This window comes from Garra rufa, chromosome 19 (assembly GCF_049309525.1).
Source record: "Garra rufa chromosome 19, GarRuf1.0, whole genome shotgun sequence".
NCBI lineage: Eukaryota > Metazoa > Chordata > Actinopteri > Cypriniformes > Cyprinidae > Garra > Garra rufa.
The window spans coordinates 10,196,903-10,219,282 of record NC_133379.1 but is presented as its reverse complement, the minus strand read 5'-3'; the positions used below and the strand labels follow the sequence as shown (position 1 = coordinate 10,219,282).

General features: G+C 41.3%; 1 protein-coding gene across 1 annotated transcript in view; it reads left to right on the top strand.

Annotated features, from left to right (window-relative positions):
- The first annotated feature begins 7,337 nt into the window (after positions 1-7,337).
- Positions 7,338-22,380, top strand: part of mpp1 (MAGUK p55 scaffold protein 1) — a 28,525-nt gene continuing 13,482 nt past the window's right edge. The window contains exon 1 of the mRNA XM_073824445.1: positions 7,338-7,683. Within this exon, the coding sequence (XP_073680546.1) occupies positions 7,561-7,683 (123 nt within the window). The 5' untranslated portion in view covers positions 7,338-7,560. The remainder of the gene's footprint in view (positions 7,684-22,380) is intronic.

The window sequence follows — 22,380 nt, the reverse complement described above, 5'->3', positions numbered from 1 at the left end:
GCAATCCTAAGGTATACATGGAATTCCCTTAGCTCGGCGAACACAAGTGCAACATAGTGATGTGCCATCTTGTTCTGGGAGTACACGAGCTGGACAATGTGATGGAAGTACAGCTGGAACACTTCATTCACTTCATTCATAAAGCCTTATAGAAACTAGCTGATAATGGGATAAGGAGGACTGGTGGGTAAATGTTTCATATAGGCCAGGGTTGGGCAACTTTGGTTCTGGAGGGCTACTTTCCTGCAGAGTTTAGCTCCAACCCTAATTAACCACACCTGAACAAGCTAATCAATGTTTTCAAGATCACTAAAAAGCTACAGGCAATGTGTTTGGTTGGAGCTAAACTCTGCAGGACAGTGTCCCTCCAGGACTGAAGTTGCCCAGCCCTGATTTAGGCATTTCTTTGTCCAGTGTGCCACTATGATAAATAACTGAATTAAGCATTCAAGCCCATTAGAGTCATCATATGCAGCAAGTTGCAGCTGTAATGCTGGTGGGAACCCTGAGCAGTAAGCTGGCTCATTCCAGCAATCTGATTCCAGATAATTTCTTTCTTCTAAAGAACTCGTCCTGTGAGGTAATAAAGAATGAAATAGGTTTTAGTGTGCTCAATGGGGAAGCAATGCAGAGACTGGAGAAGATTTTAGCTCCAACCCCAATCAAACACACCTGAATCAGCTAAACCAGCTAACCTCAAACAAATAATGTTTAGGGTTACCTGATAATTATAAACAAGGTGTGCTAGGGTCGTAACTGAAGTCTGCAGGACAGTATCTCTCCAGGAGAAGAGGTGGAGATTCTTGGTGTACACTAATGGCTTGTTTCCACTGAGTGGAGTACAGTACAGTTTGGTTCGCAATTATTTCCATTGTCAGAAATTGCGAAAATAGCAAACCATACCACACCACTTTTTTGTACCCTTTCATTGGGGTACCTAGCACAGTAGTTCAATACCCAAAGGGTGGAGCTAGATTCGCTGTAGAATGCTGATTGGTTGACAGATAATAGTCCCTTGCACATACTACAAGGCGAATGAAAACACAAGAGGAATGAAGCGTCTCCTTCGCTCGTTCCGCCATGCTGCTCATGCATGTTAGGCTTATTTACATCAGAGTGCACAAACAAAAAAATATAACAGTGTGACAGTTGATCGCTACTTTCCAGCATACACCACGCCTATCAAGTAAGGGTACTATTGCCGGTGTAAATGCAAGGATCGTACAGTACTGTATTGTACTAAACGCTCGGTGGAAATGAGTAATAATTCTTAAAATGGATCCTGAGATGTAGTACTTTGATTAAATTGATGATGAGGAACATGAGCAGGTGATTAATATTTTGGTGACTCGAATGACTGCGTACTTGTAAAGTTAGAGCCTGGTGTGACCGTGACACTACTGTGACAAAGTCTTAAAGTTTATGCTTAGCTCTTTGTAAACCCATGCAATGTTTTTCATGTCCAGTATATCCATTTACAGTATATTAGGACATTCTGTTTTTGTATATGATTATTAATAAGAAGATTATGTAAAGTCAAGACAGTTATGTGATAAATTCAGCACCTCACATCGCAACATCACATCGCAAGCCCAGCTGGTGAACATGTCTAACATTGCAAATTGATGTGGAAAACCTTGTGGGCACATGTGGTTTGACCTGGATTATGATATTTACACATGAACTATTTTTCATGTTTATAGCTTAAAGTTTTATAATGCATTATAATGCCATTGTTATAGTGGGTCATGAAATAACAAGTAGAGAGCTCTAAAATGTAGCTTTCCTTAAAAAAAACAAAAAAAAAAAACATGCAAAATCAAGACAAATAAACAAATAAGACCAAACAATAAATAAATATAAATTTAAAGTCATGGGAATATTAGGAAAAAAAAATACTAATTCTGGTTGACCTGTAAAAAAAAACTACAATGGAAATGTGTTATTTTTCATGGAAGGTGAAACATTTTAAAAACGATTTCCAAATAAATGCTCAAGCCTATCTGCTTTATACTATGCTTCCAATATTCTTCCAATAAAAAAAGAACAGGCTAGAACATTTTTTTCTCGTTTACAGTATGTTGTAAGATTTATATTAAACAGAATTCACTAAAGAACTGACTTGATTCAAATCACTTTCCTGTACATAAACATGGAAACTATAAAAGATATAATTTGAAACTACTTAAACCAGAATTACTTCTCAAACATTCACTGCAAGGCTGCGCAAGCCCACGACTGCTAACATTGCCCCCACAGGAAGTGACAAGAGCTGATATCAAAACTGAAATGTTGCATGCCAGCCAAACCACAAATGCAGTCATAATAAGCTTTGAACTTTCTAACTTTTAAATCTGCAGCTCAGTGCTAGAAAATGATGAACAGGTCACCGAAACCTTCCCAGCCCACGCTACCAAACTCCCCAGTTTCACTTACGACACTGCAAAGAACTGGTAGCAAAGTCATTCTGGTAACACACATCAAATGAAGTGTTACGCAAAAAGTAGGGATTTCACACTAGATTTGAAAACCCAAATATCCACATACAGTTCAACAAACCATTAGATTTATTAAATAAATATTTATTATTTATTCAATTTAAAATAAATATGCTAAAGAAGAACCCGTGTAGAATCTGTGAATGGTTTCATATGCACATTTCTTTTACTAGGCCTAAGTTTTCTTTGATAACTAGCAGCATGACATCAAATAATATATAGTCTTACTCTGTTCTTGTTGTTTTCTTTTTTGTTGTGCATCTGATGTTATAACATTTAGTGGGAGGTAAATGAACAGTTACAAGTCATTTCATCAGGATGAATTACTTTGTTTCGACTTGAATCAGCAACATCAAATAAGATGGAAGATGCTGCAAACCAAACATAAATGTGCCCTTGTAATATTTGTAATGCATTGTTATAAATATAGGAGTGGTATAGTCTTCTAAAAGTAGGTAGGTAAAAGGTAGAACAATAGAGAAGGTAACAAGAGAAGAACAATGTATGTATGTGTATATATATATATATATATAATATATATATATATATATATATATATATATATATATATATATACACTCAATTTGTCTTCCGGGAAACATGAAGGTATCTTCTGTTGCTTCAGAAGGGCAGTACTAAAAGGGGGGAAAAAATTATATTTCAACAAAATAAGAAAAATTTGGACATCTTCATCATGTTCAAAAGTTTTCACCCCTGGCTCTAAATGCATCGTGTTTCCATCTAGAGCATCAGTGAATGTTTCAACCTTTTTAATAGTTGTGCTTGAGTCCCTCAGTTGTCCTCAGTGTAAAAAGATAGATTTCATGCAGTCATTGCTGGAAAAGGTTCAAATATGCAAAAGATCTGAAGTATCTGCAGGACCTGGACGATTGTTCCGAAGAACAGTGCTCAGTTTAACTGTACAAAGAAAGCAAGGGACTTGTGAACAATCATCACAAAACATAGATCATCTAGGTAATCACACACAGTATTAGTAACCAAGGGTTCCCAAACTTTTGAAGGGGGGTATTTTAATATATATATATATATATATTTTTTTTGTCCCAAACTTTCACATGCCACTGTGTGTGTATTATATATCATTTTTATATACTTTAAAATATAATTTATTTATGTGATGCAAAGCTGAAATTTCAGCATCATTACTCCAGTCTTCAGTGTCACACAATCCTTCCTAAATCATTCTAATATTCTGATTTATTATCAGTGTTGGAAACAGTTATGCTTTTTATTTTTTGTAACCTGTGATACTTTATTTTTAGGATTCTTCGATGAATAAAAAGTTAAAAAGAACAGTAGAACAGGGGTCAGTATTTTTTCTTTCTTTTTTTTTTTATAAATTAATATATTTTATTCAGCAAGGATGTGTTAAATTGATGCAAAGTAATAATGTTGATCTTGTTGCATCATACCAACAAATACCTGAGGCTGTAAAGGTGCTTCAAATAAGTACTGAGTTAAGAGTATGAATACTTATACAATGTACTTATTTCAGTTTTTGTTTTAATAAATGTATGAAGTTGTGATAATTCTGTTTTTGCTTTGTCATTATGGTGCATGGAGTAGAGACTGATGTGAAGAAAAAAGTAATTTAAAACAGTTTAAAAAATAAATGGGTATTGTTAGATCGAGTCCCCACGTCAAGATAAATAAGATCCAGCCCCGGACACCAGATCTTGTCAGGAAATATCAGTTTGTCTGGTAACAGAACAACTAGTCGCAGCGCTGTCTGTACCCAAACCCTGTTAATAGCAAGTCTTGTCTGGTATCCAAAATACCCAAAACGAGTGTGAAAACAGTTCTCTGTCAGTCAAGTAGTTGACTGATGAAGGCCAGAAAAGAGCAGAAGCAGGAGATGAAGTGATGATGGTAAAAAGGTAGCACAGAGTTTATTGAACAATCTTAGTTGCGTATGTCTCAATGTTCAGACTTCGTCTGAGGAACACAGTTCAGCAAACAATGATATATCAAACTGACTGATTCATGACAACATCCCATTAAACCTTGGGTTTCCATAAACATCTCCTCTTATCTATTTCTCGTTCATGCAGACCAAACAACTCATGAAACCCCACAATCATAAAACTGAACAATAATGAAAATGCATATGCTGTCATGATCGGGGCTGTGGGGTTTCCCTCAGCCTCCTGAGGTCGCTATTCACACTGCACTTCTAATAGCATTCACCTGTCCTTGTCGTTAACACTGATTCACTCACAGCTGTTCACCATTTGGACTTTTGTATAAGAACTCTCATTTCTCACTCCTGCTTCATGTCTGCATTGTCTTCTGTCTCGTGTGTTATTTTGTGTTCCTGATATTCCTGACCGTGTTCTTGATTTTGTTATTTTGTGTTTCAGTTTATGTTCAGTTTGTGCCGTGTTGGCCTTTTGGTTTATGTTTATTTTGTTTGTTTAATTAAAAACCCTCTTCCTGCACTTGGACCCAGATTTCCTCTATCTCAACGTGACAGAATGCAGACATCCATGATGGGTCCAGCGGGGAGAATTTTTTTTGAGGGGGCAGCAACCACCTGCTCGGTTCCGGACACTGAGGGGATGTCCTTTGAGGCGGCGTCGGCAGCTCGGTTCGAGTTCATCTACGCCTGCCTGGCGGCGATGGACACCCGCAGTGCCGAGACGGCGTGGAAGCGCCCCTGCTTTGGAGAGGAGGTGGCGACAACCGCCATCTCTGTTTCTGGCGCTGGGACGGCCGCGCGCTCTGTTCCGGACGCGGCGGTGGCCGCTCTCTCTGTTCCGGACGCGGCGGTGACCGCTCTCCCTGTTCCTGACGCGGCGGTGACCGCTCTCGCTGTGCCTGACGCGGCGGTGACCGCTCTCGCTGTGCCTGACGCGGCGGTGACCGCTCTCGCTGTGCCTGACGCGGCGGTGACCGCTCTCGCTGTGCCTGACGCGGCGGTGACCGCTCTCGCTGTTCCTGACGCGGCGGCGTCCGCTGAGGCTCCGCTGGTGACAAGGCCTGCTCGCGTGACTCTGCTGCACGGCCCTGGCCCGCCATCCCTCCCCCTGACTTGCCTTCCTCCGTACCTCCTCCCTCCAGACTTTGGGAACGTCTGGAAGCCGTTCCGTAGGGAGGGGGTACTGTCATGATCGGGGCTGTGGGGTTTCCCTCAGCCTCCTGAGGTCGCTATTCACACTGCACTTCTAATAGCATTCACCTGTCCTTGTCGTTAACACTGATTCACTCACAGCTGTTCACCATTTGGACTTTTGTATAAGAACTCTCATTTCTCACTCCTGCTTCATGTCTGCATTGTCTTCTGTCTCGTGTGTTATTTTGTGTTCCTGATATTCCTGACCGTGTTCTTGATTTTGTTATTTTGTGTTTCAGTTTATGTTCAGTTTGTGCCGTGTTGGCCTTTTGGTTTATGTTTATTTTGTTTGTTTAATTAAAAACCCTCTTCCTGCACTTGGACCCAGATTTCCTCTATCTCAACGTGACATATGCAAAGAAAAATAATAAGAAATAGAAGTACAATAAATTGATAAATGATTCAAAATATAATGATAAATGATAATCAAATGATAAAAATAATAATAATCAAATAATAAACAATCAAATAATACATTATGATTATAAAATGAATTAAAACATACAAATCAAAACAAAAACACAAACAGTCTGCATGTGAGGATCAAAGGATCCTTCAGTATGAATACTTTCGCAAGGCACTTTACTATTATTCACTCAGCCTATAGGCTTTAACTCAATATCATGTCTGAATATGTCTTAAATTTACATTTTTGTGCCTAGATCACATAACCTCAGAACTGTTTTGTCTGACTAAATTCACATATGTTGATGTTGAGATAAAAACACAAAAAATTAGTGTATTTAGCCCCAAAAGATGCATATTAAAGAAACATATTAATTTTCTAAAGTGTACATACAAACCTTTTGAAAGCTGCCCCAGTGACAGCTTTTGTACCACTTTTAAAATTATTTTTAATTCGATTCATGTTTAATGTATTTACGTTTGTTTGCTTGTTTGTTTGTTGCTGTTGAGTGCACATCGTACGTTTATTATTGCAGTGCATTATGAATGAGCGCACTTAATAATTTCTACTAAGCTTGCGGACACCACTACAAAATGGATGTCCCCTCAAAGATCGCACTACAAAACTGTAAGCTAAAGGCAGTGAAAAAATCATTGTGTGTGGGACGCAAGGGGGCGTACATGCCCTTAAATTAAATTTTTACTGCATGTCTTATATCGACTCAGTGACATGAACGCACATTTACTAATATATGCACAGGAAGAGTTAATTTTCATTTAAATTTCAGTAAGATACAGAAGGATTACGTTTCTTAAGTGCTATTTCGTTTTCTTTTTTTCATTATTCATATATAGGCATTTGCTAACCATGAAAGCATAATTAAACAATCAGCTAAAAAAAGGGGGAAAACACAAAACGGCTATTCGGCATCTTGTTTATGACATTTTCAGTTCCACAGGGAAACGAAACAACTTAAGTTAGCAAGTGGTTACCTCAAAAACATATTTCAACAGAACATCTGCTAATTTTAAAATCCTACTATAGGGAAGGATTTGCTTATTAATATTTATCAAATATTTCTGAAGCAACCAGTCACATTACATGATTAATATTCCTGACCCACGCCTTCGATAACAACGTCCGTCTTTCAGCCAATCAAATGTGACTTCTTCTACGTAATTAATATTCATGAGCTTAGCCGTTTCCATAGTAGAACTCGCTTGCGGGTCTTCTTGTACGTTTTGTCAGAGATAGTAACTACGTAAGTGCGCACTAAAGGGAAGCTGCAGTGTGCCAGCCCCCTCCTCACACTAATGTTTATGTGCTTTGTCAGCTGTGTCTTGTCTCTTGCGCAAACTCTGGACTTCGAGCCCGAATCCTCAACCTTTATCTTCAACTATCTCAAGCTTTCTTATCAGGTCGTATCGCTCTTCTGACCAACCCCTTTCGGACCTTGAGCAGACCCAACTCGGTCCTGACTATTTTCCTTTATTTCTAACCCCCTCCCCCTCTAACTGTCAAAGATGACATTAAATTCCAATAAAAACGAACCTGCTGTCATTCTGGAGCGTGTCAACAGCGCACGAACGGCTCTCTCCGATCTCTATCTGGAACAGCTGCTGCAGAATAAACCCAAGTCAGACAAGGTAAGAGGCTTCGCTAACCAACCAACCTACTGATTTTACGATTACAGAAGACGACTCGTTTTCTTATTTCAGCATTTATATTTGACAATCGGATGTTGACAATGTGTATCGATAGTTTTTTATCAGTGTCACAGATATAAGAGTTTCGCATGTACATAAGGGATAAAGATGGTTGGTCCAGACTGGTGCAGCCCGGTTTGAAATCAGCATCATCATACTGCTGCTCAAAATAACTTTCCTCCTCATACTGTTAGAAATTTTGACGATGTTAGGTAAAATACTTTACAACATAACTATTATAAATTTTACACTACTTACATAAAGGCGTTGAATAGATTATCGAATATTATTTTGGGATGACGCATCGTGACGTCATGGTGGTAGTGGGGAACTCATTTCCGCAAATCGGTTCTTTCGAACTGTTCTTTTATCAACCGGATTGAAAAAAAAAATGATTCAGTGATTCTTTTAACGCAACATTATCGCGTGGCCCTTCTGTTCTAAGTGTGCATTTTTTCTTTTTATATTAACTTTTGTTAGTGTTTTGTGATTTCACATGTCCAATTTTATCTGAAAGGACTTGATAAGTATATTTAAACAAGTCATAATACAGTCAAGTCATAAATACGTTTTTAATATTTTTTTATTTCATTTCTTATGTTTAAATATTAAAGTAACTTTCGCCCTTTCAGTCAAAATCTCTGGAGATTCGCTCAAACCGGTTTAGTGAACTGGTTCTGAATCACTAACATGAAATGATTCGTTCACGCAATTGTTAAATGACGGCTGTATGTGCGTCGTTTCTCTCTAAAACAAATAAATTAATTATCTTTATTAGTAGTTCATTTAATTTTGATGAGGATTTTTTTTTATTCTATGCCTGGAAAAAAATATTATTTTGCTGTAAGATGATTTAATAGAAATTTTGCTTATGTCATACTCCAATAGCTTGTCATCTCAAAATGCTAGTTTATGCAAATGAATGCCTTAAAGATTGCTCTTTTATGACTCAGAAGACTTAATTGACGCCTGTTTATGCAACATTTTAATACATTTAATACTAATTATGTTTTAATATATATAATACTAAGATTTAAGTAGATATTATAGCTCAGTTGAGCAATTTCATTTTTTGAGCAATTGGGCTTTGGGCTTTTTCAGGAGAAAAATAAAAGTTAAAGTCTCAGTTTAATCCTTTTCATTTGAGACAAACAATTGAGACATTCAATAGATCTCATCTATTATAACTATAAATTGGCAGAGATATTAATCACATCAAGTAACATTTAGCCTAGAAGCACAATCATACTTTGTGTGACTATAATGATAATTAAATCAGAGTAGTAATGTTTCAGATTCACATGTCTACTCATCATTATAAATCTCTTTGTTCTTCACTTTTATGGGTTAATGTCATTAACTGCTTTTTTTTTCCATATGTTACCACCAGTGCTTCTTCTTTGAAAATCATAGACTTGGGACATCATGTTCTGACATGATAAAGGCATTTCCAGTTGTGAAGTAACAAGGTTAATGATTGTTTCCTGAGATAATCTTTTTAAGTCATTGATGACAATGGTATTATGTAGCAAAGATGGGATTAGTAGTAGGAGGCACAGTAGACATGTTAACTTTGGCTTGCCATAGGGAGTCATATTTCTAGTTAATGTTCTTGGTCAAAATGTGATGTCTAATGGCTTGAGGGAAACCCAGTGAAAAGCATGAACAAAACAAATGATGGATCATGGATTTTGGCCTTTGTCTCTGGGCCTCTGTAGCTGAAAAACATATCCCTCTCATTCTCTTAAAATCTGCTTTAAATATTATATGTTGGCACATACTTTTCCTTGTTTTTTTAGGTATATTGATGTGGCAATAGCCAATAAATCTATTAATAATCAGTCAAATAGTATAAAAAGCCAATAGCCAATTACCAACATGATGACTGACATTTTTAATCAATACTAAAATCTAAAATTTCAACGTGGAAGCTCCAATGTCCTGATATTTTCTGCTTTTCTGCTATTCTACTGGCTGATAACATTATGTTCAACATTATGGATGCCTATTATACTGAATTCATGTCTAGGCCAGAATATGACTTAAATATGGGATTTTCAGATTTGGGTCAGTGAGCTACCTATCAACCTTCCAGAAGATCCCAGGAGGAACCACCTAGAAACACTTCAACACTTTTTAAATGAGAATCATGATCTCATCAGAATGCTACACCCACTACCTACAGAATACTAATGTTATGAGTATTGCTGACTGGGGTGTATGTTCAGCTCAGAGCATTATGGTGCTGGCAGATCATAGATCTAAAATGCTTCACCAGTCGAACTGAAGAGCACAAGCTTTCTATAAATAGAAGCCGTAATTTTCTCTGCAGATAAAGGGGGGAGTCTGAGGAACAGTTTGGAACTGCTTGTGTAAAACAGTGTCCCTGCATTGCGTTTGCTTTAGATAAACGGACGGGAGATGTAGCTTCCCTGTTTACACATGCTTGATTGTTAGCACAGTGACTGTAATACATATATGAGTAGCTAATCTACAGTAAAGATGAATATTTCCCATGAAAATGTCTGTCACGTGGGAAGGAGGAGGTCTGGGTCCAAGTGCGGGGAATAGAATTTATTAAATAGACACAAATAAACAAACAAACAAAAAACAAACCAAAAGGCCAACACGGCACAACACGACTAGAACAAGGCAAGATACACAAAACAGGGAACACGATCAAGAGCCAGATATCCGGAACACAGAGACAGACTTACGAAGACAATGCAGACAGGATGATGAGTGGGAAATGAGAGTTCTTATAGACTGAGTGATTGAGAACAGGTGTGGGATGATGAGTGCTAATGACAAAGACAGGTGTGAACGATCAGGGAAGTGCGGTGCAAGGGAAGGGAAACAGCGCTCTCAGGTGGCTGAGGGAAAACCCCACAGCCCAGATCATGACAGTACCCCCTCCCTACGGAACGGCTCCCAGACGTTCCATAAGTCTGGAGGGAGGAGGAACGAGGGAAGGTGAATCAGGGGGAGGGATGGCGGGCCAGGCCCGTGCAGCGGAGTAACGTGAGCGGACATCGCCGCCAGAGGAACGTGAGCTGGCCTCGCCACCAGAGGAACGTGAGCTGGCCTTTGTCGCCAGAGGAACGTCAGCGGACGCCGCTGCTTCGGGAGCAGAGATAGCGGTCGTCGCCGCTTCGGGACCAGAGATAGCGGTCACCGCCGCGTCAGGAAGAGCGATAGCGGTCGCCGCCACATCAGGAACAGAGATAGCGGTCGCCGCCGCGTCAGGAACAGAGATAGCGGTCGCCGCCGCATCAGGAACAGAGATAGCAGTCGCCGCATCATCAGTACCCAAGCCAGCGGTCACAGCCGCGTCAGGAACGGAAAAAGCGGTCGCCACTGCTTCGGGACCAGAGATAGCGGTCACAGCCGCGTCAGGAACAGAGATAGCGGTCGCCGCCGCATCAGGAACAGAGATAGCGGTCGCCGCCGCATCAGGAACGGAGATAGCGGTCGCCGCCGCCTCGGGGACAACGCTAGCGGACGCCGCCGCCTCGGGGACAACGCTAGCGGACGCCGCCGCCTCGGGCACGGAGATAGCGGTCGCCGCCGCGTCAGGAACAGAGATAGCGGTCGTCGACGCTTCGGGACCAGAGATAGCGGTCACCGCCGCGTCAGGAACAGAGATAGCGGTCGTCGCCGCTTCGGGACCAGAGATAGCGGTCACCGCCACGTCAGGAAGAGCGATAGCGGTCACCGCCGCATCAGGAACAGAGATAGCGGTCGCCGCCGCATCAGGAACAGAGATAGCGGTCGCCGCCGCATCAGGAACAGAGATAGCAGTCGCCGCATCATCATCAGTACCCGAGCCAGCGGTCACAGCCATGTCAGGAACGGAAAAAGCGGTCGCCGCTGCTTCGGGACCAGAGATAGCGGTCACAGCCGCGTCAGGAACAGAGATAGCGGTCGCCGCCGCATCAGGAACAGAGATAGCGGTCGCCGCCGCATCAGGAACGGAGATAGCGGTCGCCGCCGCCTCAGGGACGACGCTAGCGGACGCCGCCGCCTCGGGGACAACGCTAGCGGCCGCCGCCGCCTCGGGCACAGAGATAGCGGTCGCCGCCGCGTCAGGAACAGAGATAGCGGTCGTCGACGCTTCGGGACCAGAGATAGCGGTCACCGCCGCGTCAGGAAGAGAGATAGCGGTCACCGCCGCGTGAGGAAGAGCGATAGCGGTCACCGCCGCATCAGGAACAGAGATAGCGGTCGCCGCTGCGTCAGGAACAGAGATAGCGGTCGCCGCCGCATCAGGAACAGAGATAGCAGTCGCCGCATCATCAGTACCCGAGCCAGCGGTCGCCGCCGCATCAGGAACAGAGATAGCGGTCGCCGCCGCATCAGGAATGGAGATAGCGGTCGCCGCCACATCAGGAAAAGAGATAGCGGTCGCCGCCGCGTCAGGAACAGAGATAGCGGTCGCCGCCGCATCAGGAACAGAGATAGCAGTCGCCGCATCATCAGTACCCAAGCCAGCGGTCACAGCCTCGTCAGGAACGGAAAAAGCGGTCGCCACTGCTTCGGGACCAGAGATAGCGGTCACAGCCGCGTCAGGAACAGAGATAGCGGTCGCCGCCACATCAGGAACAGAGATAGCGGTCGCCGCCGCATCAGGAACGGAGATAGCGGTCGCCGCCGCCTCGGGGACAACGCTAGCGGACGCCGCCGCCTCGGGGACAACGCTAGCGGACGCCGCCGCCTCGGGCACAGAGATAGCGGTCGCCGCCGCGTCAGGAACAGAGATAGCGGTCGTCGCCGCTTCGGGACCAGAGATAGCGGTCACCGCCGCGTCAGGAAGAGCGATAGCGGTCACCGCCGCATCAGGAACAGAGATAGCGGTCGCCGCCGCGTCAGGAACAGAGATAGTGGTCGCCGCCGCATCAGGAACAGAGATAGCAGTCGCCGCATCATCATCAGTACCCGAGCCAGCGGTCACAGCCACGTCAGGAACGGAAAAAGCGGTCGCCGCTGCTTCGGGACCAGAGATAGCGGTCACAGCCGCGTCAGGAACAGAGATAGCGGTCGCCGCCGCATCAGGAACAGAGATAGCAGTCGCCGCATCATCATCAGTACCCGAGCCAGCGGTCACAGCCACGTCAGGAACGGAAAAAGCGGTCGCCGCTGCTTCGGGACCAGAGATAGCGGTCACAGCCGCGTCAGGAACAGAGATAGCGGTCGCCGCCGTATCAGGAACAGAGATAGCGGTCGCCGTCGCATCAGGAACGGAGATAGCGGTCGCCGCCGCCTCAGGGACAACGCTAGCGGACGCCGCCGCCTCGGGGACAACGCTAGCGGCCGCCGCCGCCTCGGGCACGGAGATAGCGGTCGCCGCCGCGTCAGGAACAGAGATAGCGGTCGTCGACGCTTCGGGACCAGAGATAGCGGTCACCGCCGCGTCAGGAAGAGAGATAGCGGTCACCGCCGCGTGAGGAAGAGCGATAGCGGTCACCGCCGCATCAGGAACAGAGATAGCGGTCGCCGCTGCGTCAGGAACAGAGATAGCGGTCGCCGCCGCATCAGGAACAGAGATAGCAGTCGCCGCATCATCAGTACCCGAGCCAGCGGTCGCCGCCGCATCAGGAACAGAGATAGCGGTCGCCGCCGCATCAGGAATGGAGATAGCGGTCGCCGCCGCCTCGGGGACAACGCTAGCGGACGCCGCCGCCTCGGGCACGGAGATAGCGGTCGCCGCCGCGTCAGGAACAGAGATAGTGGTCGCCGCCACCTCGGGGACAACGCTAGTGGACGCCGCCGCCTCGGGGACAACGCTAGCGGACGCCGCCGCCTCGGGCACGGAGATAGCGGTCGCCGCCACGTCAGGAACAGAGATAGCGGTCGCCGCCGCATCAGGAACGGAGATAGCGGTCGCCGCCGCCTCGGGAACATTGCCAGCGGACGCCGCCGCATCGGGAACAAAGATAGCGGTCGCCGCCGCTTCGGGGACTGAGATAGCGGACGCCGCCGCCTTCCTGCGGAAGAGCGTCTTCACCCTCGCCGCAAAGTAGGGGCGCTTCCGCGCAGCCTCGGCGCTACGGGCGTCCATCGCCGCCAGGCAAGCATAGATGGTCCTGAAACGAGTGGCCGACGCCGCCTCAAAGGACATCTCCCCTGTCTCGGGAACAGAGTGGGTGGTCGCCGCCCCCAAGCGGGGGGACGCCGCCTCCTTGAAAAAAATCCTCCCCGCTGGACCCATCTGTGCTGTCTGCATTCTGTCACATGGGAAGGAGGAGGTCTGGGTCCAAGTGCGGGGAATAGAATTTATTAAATAGACACAAATAAACAAACAAACAAAAAACAAACCAAAAGGCCAACACGGCACAACACGACTAGAACAAGGCAAGATACACAAAACAGGGAACACGATCAAGAGCCAGATATCCGGAACACAGAGACAGACTTACGAAGACAATGCAGACAGGATGATGAGTGGGAAATGAGAGTTCTTATAGACTGAGTGATTGAGAACAGGTGTGGGATGATGAGTGCTAATGACAAAGACAGGTGTGAACGATCAGGGAAGTGCAGTGCAAGGGAAGGGAAACAGCGCTCTCAGGTGGCTGAGGGAAAATCCCACAGCCCAGATCATGACAATGTCCTTATTAACAGTAAACCTTCAAAAAAAAAAAAAAAAAATAGCAATAAAAATTTGCTAAAAATTGCCTTTTTAGGGCAGTTGTTAAGTTTAGATACAGGGTTGGACTAAGTTTTCTAAAATATGGGCATGCAGAATAAGGCATTAATATGTGCTTAATAAACAGCCAATATGCTGGTAATATGCATGCTATTAAGCATCTAGTTAATAGTGAGAACTGGTCTCTAAACTAAAGTGTTACCAACAGTTTTACAGAAAATCATAGTGTTAATGTTTATGATATCTCAATATCATAGAGTCGAGGTCAAAAGTTTGCATTCCCATTTCAGAATCTGCAAAATCTTAATCATTTGACCAAAAATAAAAGGGTCATACAAAATGCATGTTATTATTTATTTAGTACTGACCTGCATAAGATATTTTGCCTAAAAGGTGTTTACATATAGTCCACAAAAGAAAATACTAATTTTATTTATAAAAATGACCCCGTTCAAAAGTTTACATGCCCTTGATTCTTAATACTATGTTGTTACCAGAATGATCCACAATGGTGGTTACTGTGATAGTTGTTCATGAGTCCCTTGTTTTTCCTGAACAGTTAAACTGCCTGCTGTTCTTAAGAAAAATCCTTCTGGTCCCCAAAAATATTAGGTTTTCCAGCACTTTGATGTATCTTTTCACACTAAGAACATTTGAGGGATATGCAACTATTACAGAAGGTTCAAACACTCACTGATGCTCCAGAAGGAAAAACTGTATAGGAACTATATAGTAACTAAGTCATGAGCATTGGTGGTGACCAATCCTTTTTATATACTAATGATCATTGAATTTAAAGGAATAAACAAGTGTTTTTAACTGCGTAATTTCACAAAAAGGTGGAGCAGCTGCAATACTAGATATTACTTTTAGACATTTCAAGATTTGTAAAATATAAGCTTACCTCTTACCTTGTAAGCTTTTGCTGCCCAGCATGAACATCATCATATAATGCGTTTTATTAGCATACAGTAAGTGAATTAGATTGTATGTATATCTGAACTGCAGAGATGCATTTCAATTTTAAATCACATTGAAGTTTATTCAATCAAGATGCATGAAGTAACAGTCTAAATTAGGCCATCTCAGGTTCATGGTTTGTAGATGACACACCTTAAACTCACTAGGGTTGTTTCAAGGCTATTACAGTTCTTTTGGTGAAGTGCACTGCAGTGCATATCCCCTCAAAGCCCAGAGCTGCTCTGCTGGTTTAGATTAGTTTGTTTGCTTCAGATGAAGAAAAAAAAAGACTAGGGTTTCAAAATTTTTTGTTTGAACATGATAAATGATTGGAAATATTTAGCGGTTATTGTGTCTCTGTAATTGCTGCTGTTTTTTTTTTTTTTTTTTTTTTCATGTGTGTTCAGCACTGAAAATCAGGTTTCAACATCTCAAGCCGTCCAATGACAACAGAGGTGGTTTTTCTTTGTCTGTTGAGTCACATGACAATCCTGACTCAGTGAAACTCCAAAGTGGGAAGTGTATATAAGGCTAACATTTCGCAGACTGTCATTTTGCCCTTGGGAATGAGGATGTGTTAGGGCCTCCCACAGTTACAGAAGACCTTATTGGCCACATACACAGTGCAAACTTTTAGGAGTGTACAAATGCAGTAATCTATTAGCATTACAGTCAACGGTCTGATATGGGATTTACTGAAAGAGAATATGACCTCTGGCTGCTGTAAAGAGCAAAAGCTTTAGTTAAGCCAACGCTGAATTCAGCATGTGAAACATGAAGTTGAAGTACTGATTTCATAAGACCTTAGTCAACATGTGTCTATGCATTGACACGCATTAGTAGATTCTCTTTAGCTGACCCATGCATTGGTGTTTTATCAGCCCAATCGTGGCATGCAACCTTTGCTCAGGATGTTTGGCTGTTTCCTACCAACATGTGACTTCCCTCTAACGAAGACAGCTCCGTCAGCAGTATGGAGCGAGTTCACGGGAGGCTTTTGCTGATGGTTGGTCTCCAAGCTTTGGTACTGGATCAGCTGGCAGTGCCGGCTGGTGTTTTAAAATAGAGGCGGTACATTAAATTGTAAGATTCTTTTTTTGTGCTTAAAGGATAACTATTGCCAAAATGCAACCTGGGCGGTTTTTTTTTTTTTTTTTTTACTGTAAACGAGACAAACATATATCTAAAAGCATAATTACAACAAACGAGCCGTTTTTGAGATTGACTGTGATTTCGTTTTGTTTTCAATGGTCGGTGAATGGGAGTACTAGGGGCATAAATGAGCGCATCAAAATCGATATTTTTGTAACACTAAGAAGGCTCGACACACCATGAAACTTTGCTCGAAGTATCGCCTGGGTCTCTACACATGAACTGGAGCATTGAGAACATTGTTTGTGTACACAGAGTTTACTAAAAAGAAAGAGGTCAGTCAAGAGGTGTCGATCTCCGAATGCGAATGAATGGACTCCATAGGACGAAATATTAGGCTTATATGAGGCTCTTTTTACAACTAGAAGGTTAATATTGTTTTTCACTTGTGACAAAACAACGAATTAGCCGTGCATTCATATGGAAATATGCTTTAGGAGCTATCCATCCTCGCATTCGGAGATCGACACCTCTTGACTGGCAAGACGGCCATGAGCGGAAACTCAAACAGTGTAAGTGAGTTGTTCAAAACCTTTCTTTTTAGTAAACTCTGTGTACACAAACAATGTTCTCAATGCTCGAGTTCATGTGTAGAGACCCAGGCGATACTTCGAGCAAAGTTTCATGGTGTGTCGAGCCTTCTTAGTGTTGTAAAAATATCGATTTTGATGCGCTCAAATTTATGCCCCTAGTATTCCCATTCACCGGCCATTGAAAACAAAACGAAATCACAGTCAATCTCAAAAACGACTCGTTTGTCGTAATTATGCTTTTAGATATATGTTTGTCTCGTTTACAGTAAAAAACACAACCCAGGTTGCATTTTGGCAATAGTTATCCTTTTAACTGTTTTAAAGGGGTCCTATTATGCTTTTTAACTTTTTGAATTTCAGTCAGTGTGTGGTGCGTATGTTTGGGCATAAAAAACATCTACAGAGTTACAAATCTCCAAGTCCACTCCAAAGGGAGATATTTTGTTTTTAAAAAATGCCTTTCCAAGAACTACATTGGACGGCTTGTTTGGACAACACAGCATTGTTTTCCGGATGCTATGATGTCACAAAGCTCGTTAGAATATCATTCAAATAAATCCCGCCTACAGAAATTCAAATCGTTGGTGGGTGGGAAAGGATGAGGTGGAGGATTAGCCTAAATTTAGCAATGTAGCATGGACAGCCGCTTCTGGGATGCTTCAGCGAGCCGCAGGGCGGCTGGTATAAATGCAAGCATTGACTCAAGTGGCTGCGAACTACTCCGGTAACGTGTCAGAGCCACGTCATTGACGTGTGCAGTATAGTGGGTCGAAATCACTGATTTATATAATGACTCTTTGTTATAGATCAGTGGCCGAAACACATGCAGAGCCGCGGCTGATGTAAACACAAGCATTGACTAGAGCAGTGTTTCTCAACCACTGTGCCGCGGTACACTAGTGTGCCGTGAGAGATCGTCAGGTGTGCCGTGGGAAATTATTCAATTTCACCTAAAACAGGCCCAGGTTTCACACTGAGTAGGTAGAAATATGAAAGATCAAAAAAGACTGTTTTCATTGTGTTTATTTGATTCCTATTCAAGACACTTTGATAAGAATGACTGTATATTGTTAACCCCCTGGGGACGAAAAACGCCCTGGGGCGTTTTGAGGCAGTTTCCCAAAAGGAACTTTAATTACTTTGTCATTTCTGATTGTACAGATAAAAGCAGTACATCAATCGAATCTGTAAAGGGTCTACTTTTATTTGTATATACTCACAAAATCAAAAAACATTGTGATTTTGCAAAATAAAGAAAACAAAAAGGGTGTGCTGTCTGCCGCGTTGATCTCCGTGATCTTCATTCAGAAACGCGTCAGTAAAATATACTATAACTCAGCCAATATACAACACAGAGACATGAGCAATATGTCTAGACAAAGCTTGATATGTATACTTTTAAACGAAGTAAGTTTTACCGAAAACAAATATCCTGTGATAAAATAATCAATATGAAACCAACACGATGTCCAGTCTCTCCGGTCTGCTTCATTATTTTATAATTAGATCACGCCCATGAGCTGTTCGCTATTCATATTCAAATCGTCCACGTGAGGGCGCCGCGCCAAAAGTAGACGCCCACATCACGGTAAACAAAGGAGAAACTTCGTTCAAGTTAGTCATTTCTGGAAGAAGACTCTGTCAGGAATAAAACGTACTTCAGAAGACATGAGTAAGTTTTTTTTTTCTCTTATTAGCCTACTTGTTAGTTATTACTGTGACAGAATGTGCAAACATTTTACCAGTTAAGACTTTTTGCCAACTATAATTCCTGACTACAGCAAGTGAAACATTATAAAGTACGTTTCATTTCACTGCATCTAAATGACTCACGATGCCAGTATGTTTTTAATAGTCTGTTCAATAAAGAATGATGCAATATAAAGGTTATAGTGTTCACATTTAAGCTTAACAGTTATAATATAGCCTTTGTAGTCTTTGTATTCTATAATACACACAAAGCATGCTTATGTTTGACTATAAGATCATAATTATTTATTTAGTTATTAATGTATCTTACAACAGTAGGATGTAATATGAGGGTTTACACTGTGTATGTTTTGACAATATGTATTAATACTATGTTCTCGAATGGATGTTTAACACGATAAACAATTTTTATTAGTTTCTCAGATATAAAATGTCCTTTTTACATTTGTACAAAATGCGTGGGTCTATGACTACAAAATCATAATATATATATAAATAAATAGTATGATGCTGCTGATATTAACATGCTCACAGATGTTTTGTTTTGTTGTTTTTAGTGATTGGAAACCTGCTCAACACATGAATCCTGCTGACATTTACTTGAGTCTCCTCAAACTGTTTTCCTGAGAGCACTGTACCATCTTCAGATGTTAAAGAAGTTCACAAGTGAATCTCAAGTTATTTTTCTTGATAAATAAATCTATTCAAAATAAGCTACAAACATATTTTGTCCTTATATTCCTCCTTCATTCATTCCTTTGTTCCTCTCAGTCATCTGACTGAATAACTAATTATGCGGCTCATTATGCAGGTCTTTGTCTTCTCAGGTGTGAATCACAGCATTATTCATGATCATTCACGCCTTCTTCGCATACAGCCATTCTAAACAAAAAGTGTCTTCAAAAATTTAAATCAATATACTGTTTTGTGTAAACAAGTGAACGAGATGATTTTCACATCATTTGATAGAAAAAACTCTAGCCTAACACATCCAGTTCTCAAAGTCTTGTAAACAAATATTCTGTATGTGTTTCATGACTTTATTTCAGTGACTTCAAAAATTTTGTTTTTCACTAAGCACGCATAAACGTTGTTTTCTCAAAAACACAAACATGTACATTCATGTTGCTTACATATTATTGTAGCCCAAATTGTGCTGATTACAATATAATCAGATTTGGGCCATTCATATGTTTTTAAGATACTGAAAAAAGCACAAATGTCAGGGCATGTCAAAACTTCTTCAGGGCCCAAAAACACCCTCAGTCCCCAGAGGGTTAATTGCACTTTTTATTTGAAAGAAGAAGAAATATGAAAGATCATAGAGTTTAATTTTTTCGATTGTTTCGACAGTTTCGATTGTTGGTGTGCCTTGTGATTTTTTTCAATTAAAAATGTACCTTGGCTCAAAAAAGGTTGAAAAACACTGGACTAGAGTGACGATCATCGGTTGCCACGTCGGAGCTGCGCCATAGACGTGTGCCGTGTGTATAATAGATTTATTCATCATACAGTGTAGATAGCTTAACTAGCTTTATGCTGGAGCTGGTTTTAGGCATGTAAAAAATGTAATAAATTAGCACAATGATGATAATATCATGTATCTGCAATCTCGCAGGCTGGCGATTGGACCAACAGTACTGTAGCGTATTATTTACTCACCCTACATGCATCCTAGGTGTATATGACTTCTTTCTTTTAGATGAATGCAATCGGAGTTATATTAAAAAATGATCCTGGCCCTCCCAAGCTTTAGAACGACATAGACTGGTGTTTCTCTTCATCCAATAAAGTGCATCGATTTATAATAAAAAGTGCCTCACATGGCTCCAAGGGGGTCAATAAAAGCCTCCTGTAGTGAACCGTTGTGTTTTTGTTAGAAAAAATATCCGTATTTAAAACGTAAGAATCACTTTAATTAAGCTTGCGCTAACAGTTGTACACAGAACTTGCTGTTTTGAGAAGGGGCCTGGCAGGACGCAATGCAGTGGGACTGCTAACCAATCACAACACATTTAGTTTTTCAGAAGGCGGGCCTTCATCAAACCCGGAACTAGTCGAGGTGTTTGCGCCAGGCTGGGGAGAAAGCTATTGTAATAATGTAAATTATGTGAAAAATAATGCGTTTTTCGAACCACCAAGCATGAGAGCTAGTGTACCCTCAAAACAAAATAAAGATTTTGTAAAAGAGCATAATAGGACCTCTTAAAAAAAAATCCAGAATTAAATTACGATTTCAATTAAAACTCAATAGGTTAAATGTATATGAAAATAGAAGTACTAGTTTTTATATATCATTTTACCACTTTAAGAAAACCAGTCCATCCTTCTGTCCTTTTAAATGTATGTGTTAAATAAGTACATTTGCCTGAATTTAGCATTTCAGGATTATCATACAGTATGTGTGTGTGTAAATGGGTTTCCATATGGTCAGGAAACACGGAAGCACTGATTTGATTTGCTTAATGTAGTCACTCACACCTGGGACTCCCCATTGGACCTGTTATCACATTTACACTAATGGACTCTCACTCTCCCTTAGGCTAACTGAAATGCAGAGAATCTAACAGACTTGAATAGTCATTTTTTTCTTGTAAAGCTGATGATAATGATTTCATATGTATAGCATGATGTTAATGTTTATCGTATTTTCAAAATCTTTATGTCTTAGGTGCATGTAGCAGATTAGAGCTGGACGATAGTATAACATTTTGTGATGTAAACAGTTGCAATCAAGCAGAAAGCACACATTTCAGGAAGCCTAAAATATAAAAGAACTGTGTCAAATTTGCTTGCTTTAACATTATCGCATACTAATCAAATTTGACAGAAGAAAGGCTTATATTTGTTAAGTGGTTTACAGACAAAACTTCAAGGTGTCCTGTTAAAACAGTGAAATGATTCATGGCTCAAGACAAGTCAGGTTTGTCTCATTCTTTGCTTTCAAAAACAACCTCTTTCAACTGCAGTCTTAGAGATTTCTTATGGTTTTGTACATGACTTTTGCAGTTACTAATCCTTAGAGTTTGGTCATATGAGTTTAATTCTCTGTTTTCAATAACTAAAGATCTATGGTCCAACTGAAAGGAACAGTTATAATACCTTGATGAGAGGCCAAAGTATAAAACCATGCTGTTATCCCAGTGACAAATAAATATACTAAAATGCATTTACAATACATTTATTACCCTGCAATTGTACTTTTACTAAACTGATATATTTAAAGTCTGCTAAATTGGAACAACTAATTTTGTACTTAATGCACTTTAATTGTGCTGAAGTCCACCTAAAGATATACTTAAGTATAGTTGATATAGTGCTAAGATGGAACTTATTATTATAAATAATAATATTATTTAAATATCATACAATCCTCATCAGTGGTGACATATTTTAAAACATACTTTAGGCTTAATATTAAGAAATGTGCAATGTGCATAAGTAGTACTCCAAATAAATAAATAAATAAATATATTTTTATATCAGTAAGTCTCAAGCGATATGTCAGTAAATGTGTTAATAGACTTGAACTATACTTAGTATAAATTAAATGCATTTTAAATCTATTATTGTTGTACAAGGGTATTTTTCCCAAAGATTATTAAAAGAGGAATAGTTATGGGGTAAAGTGTGCCA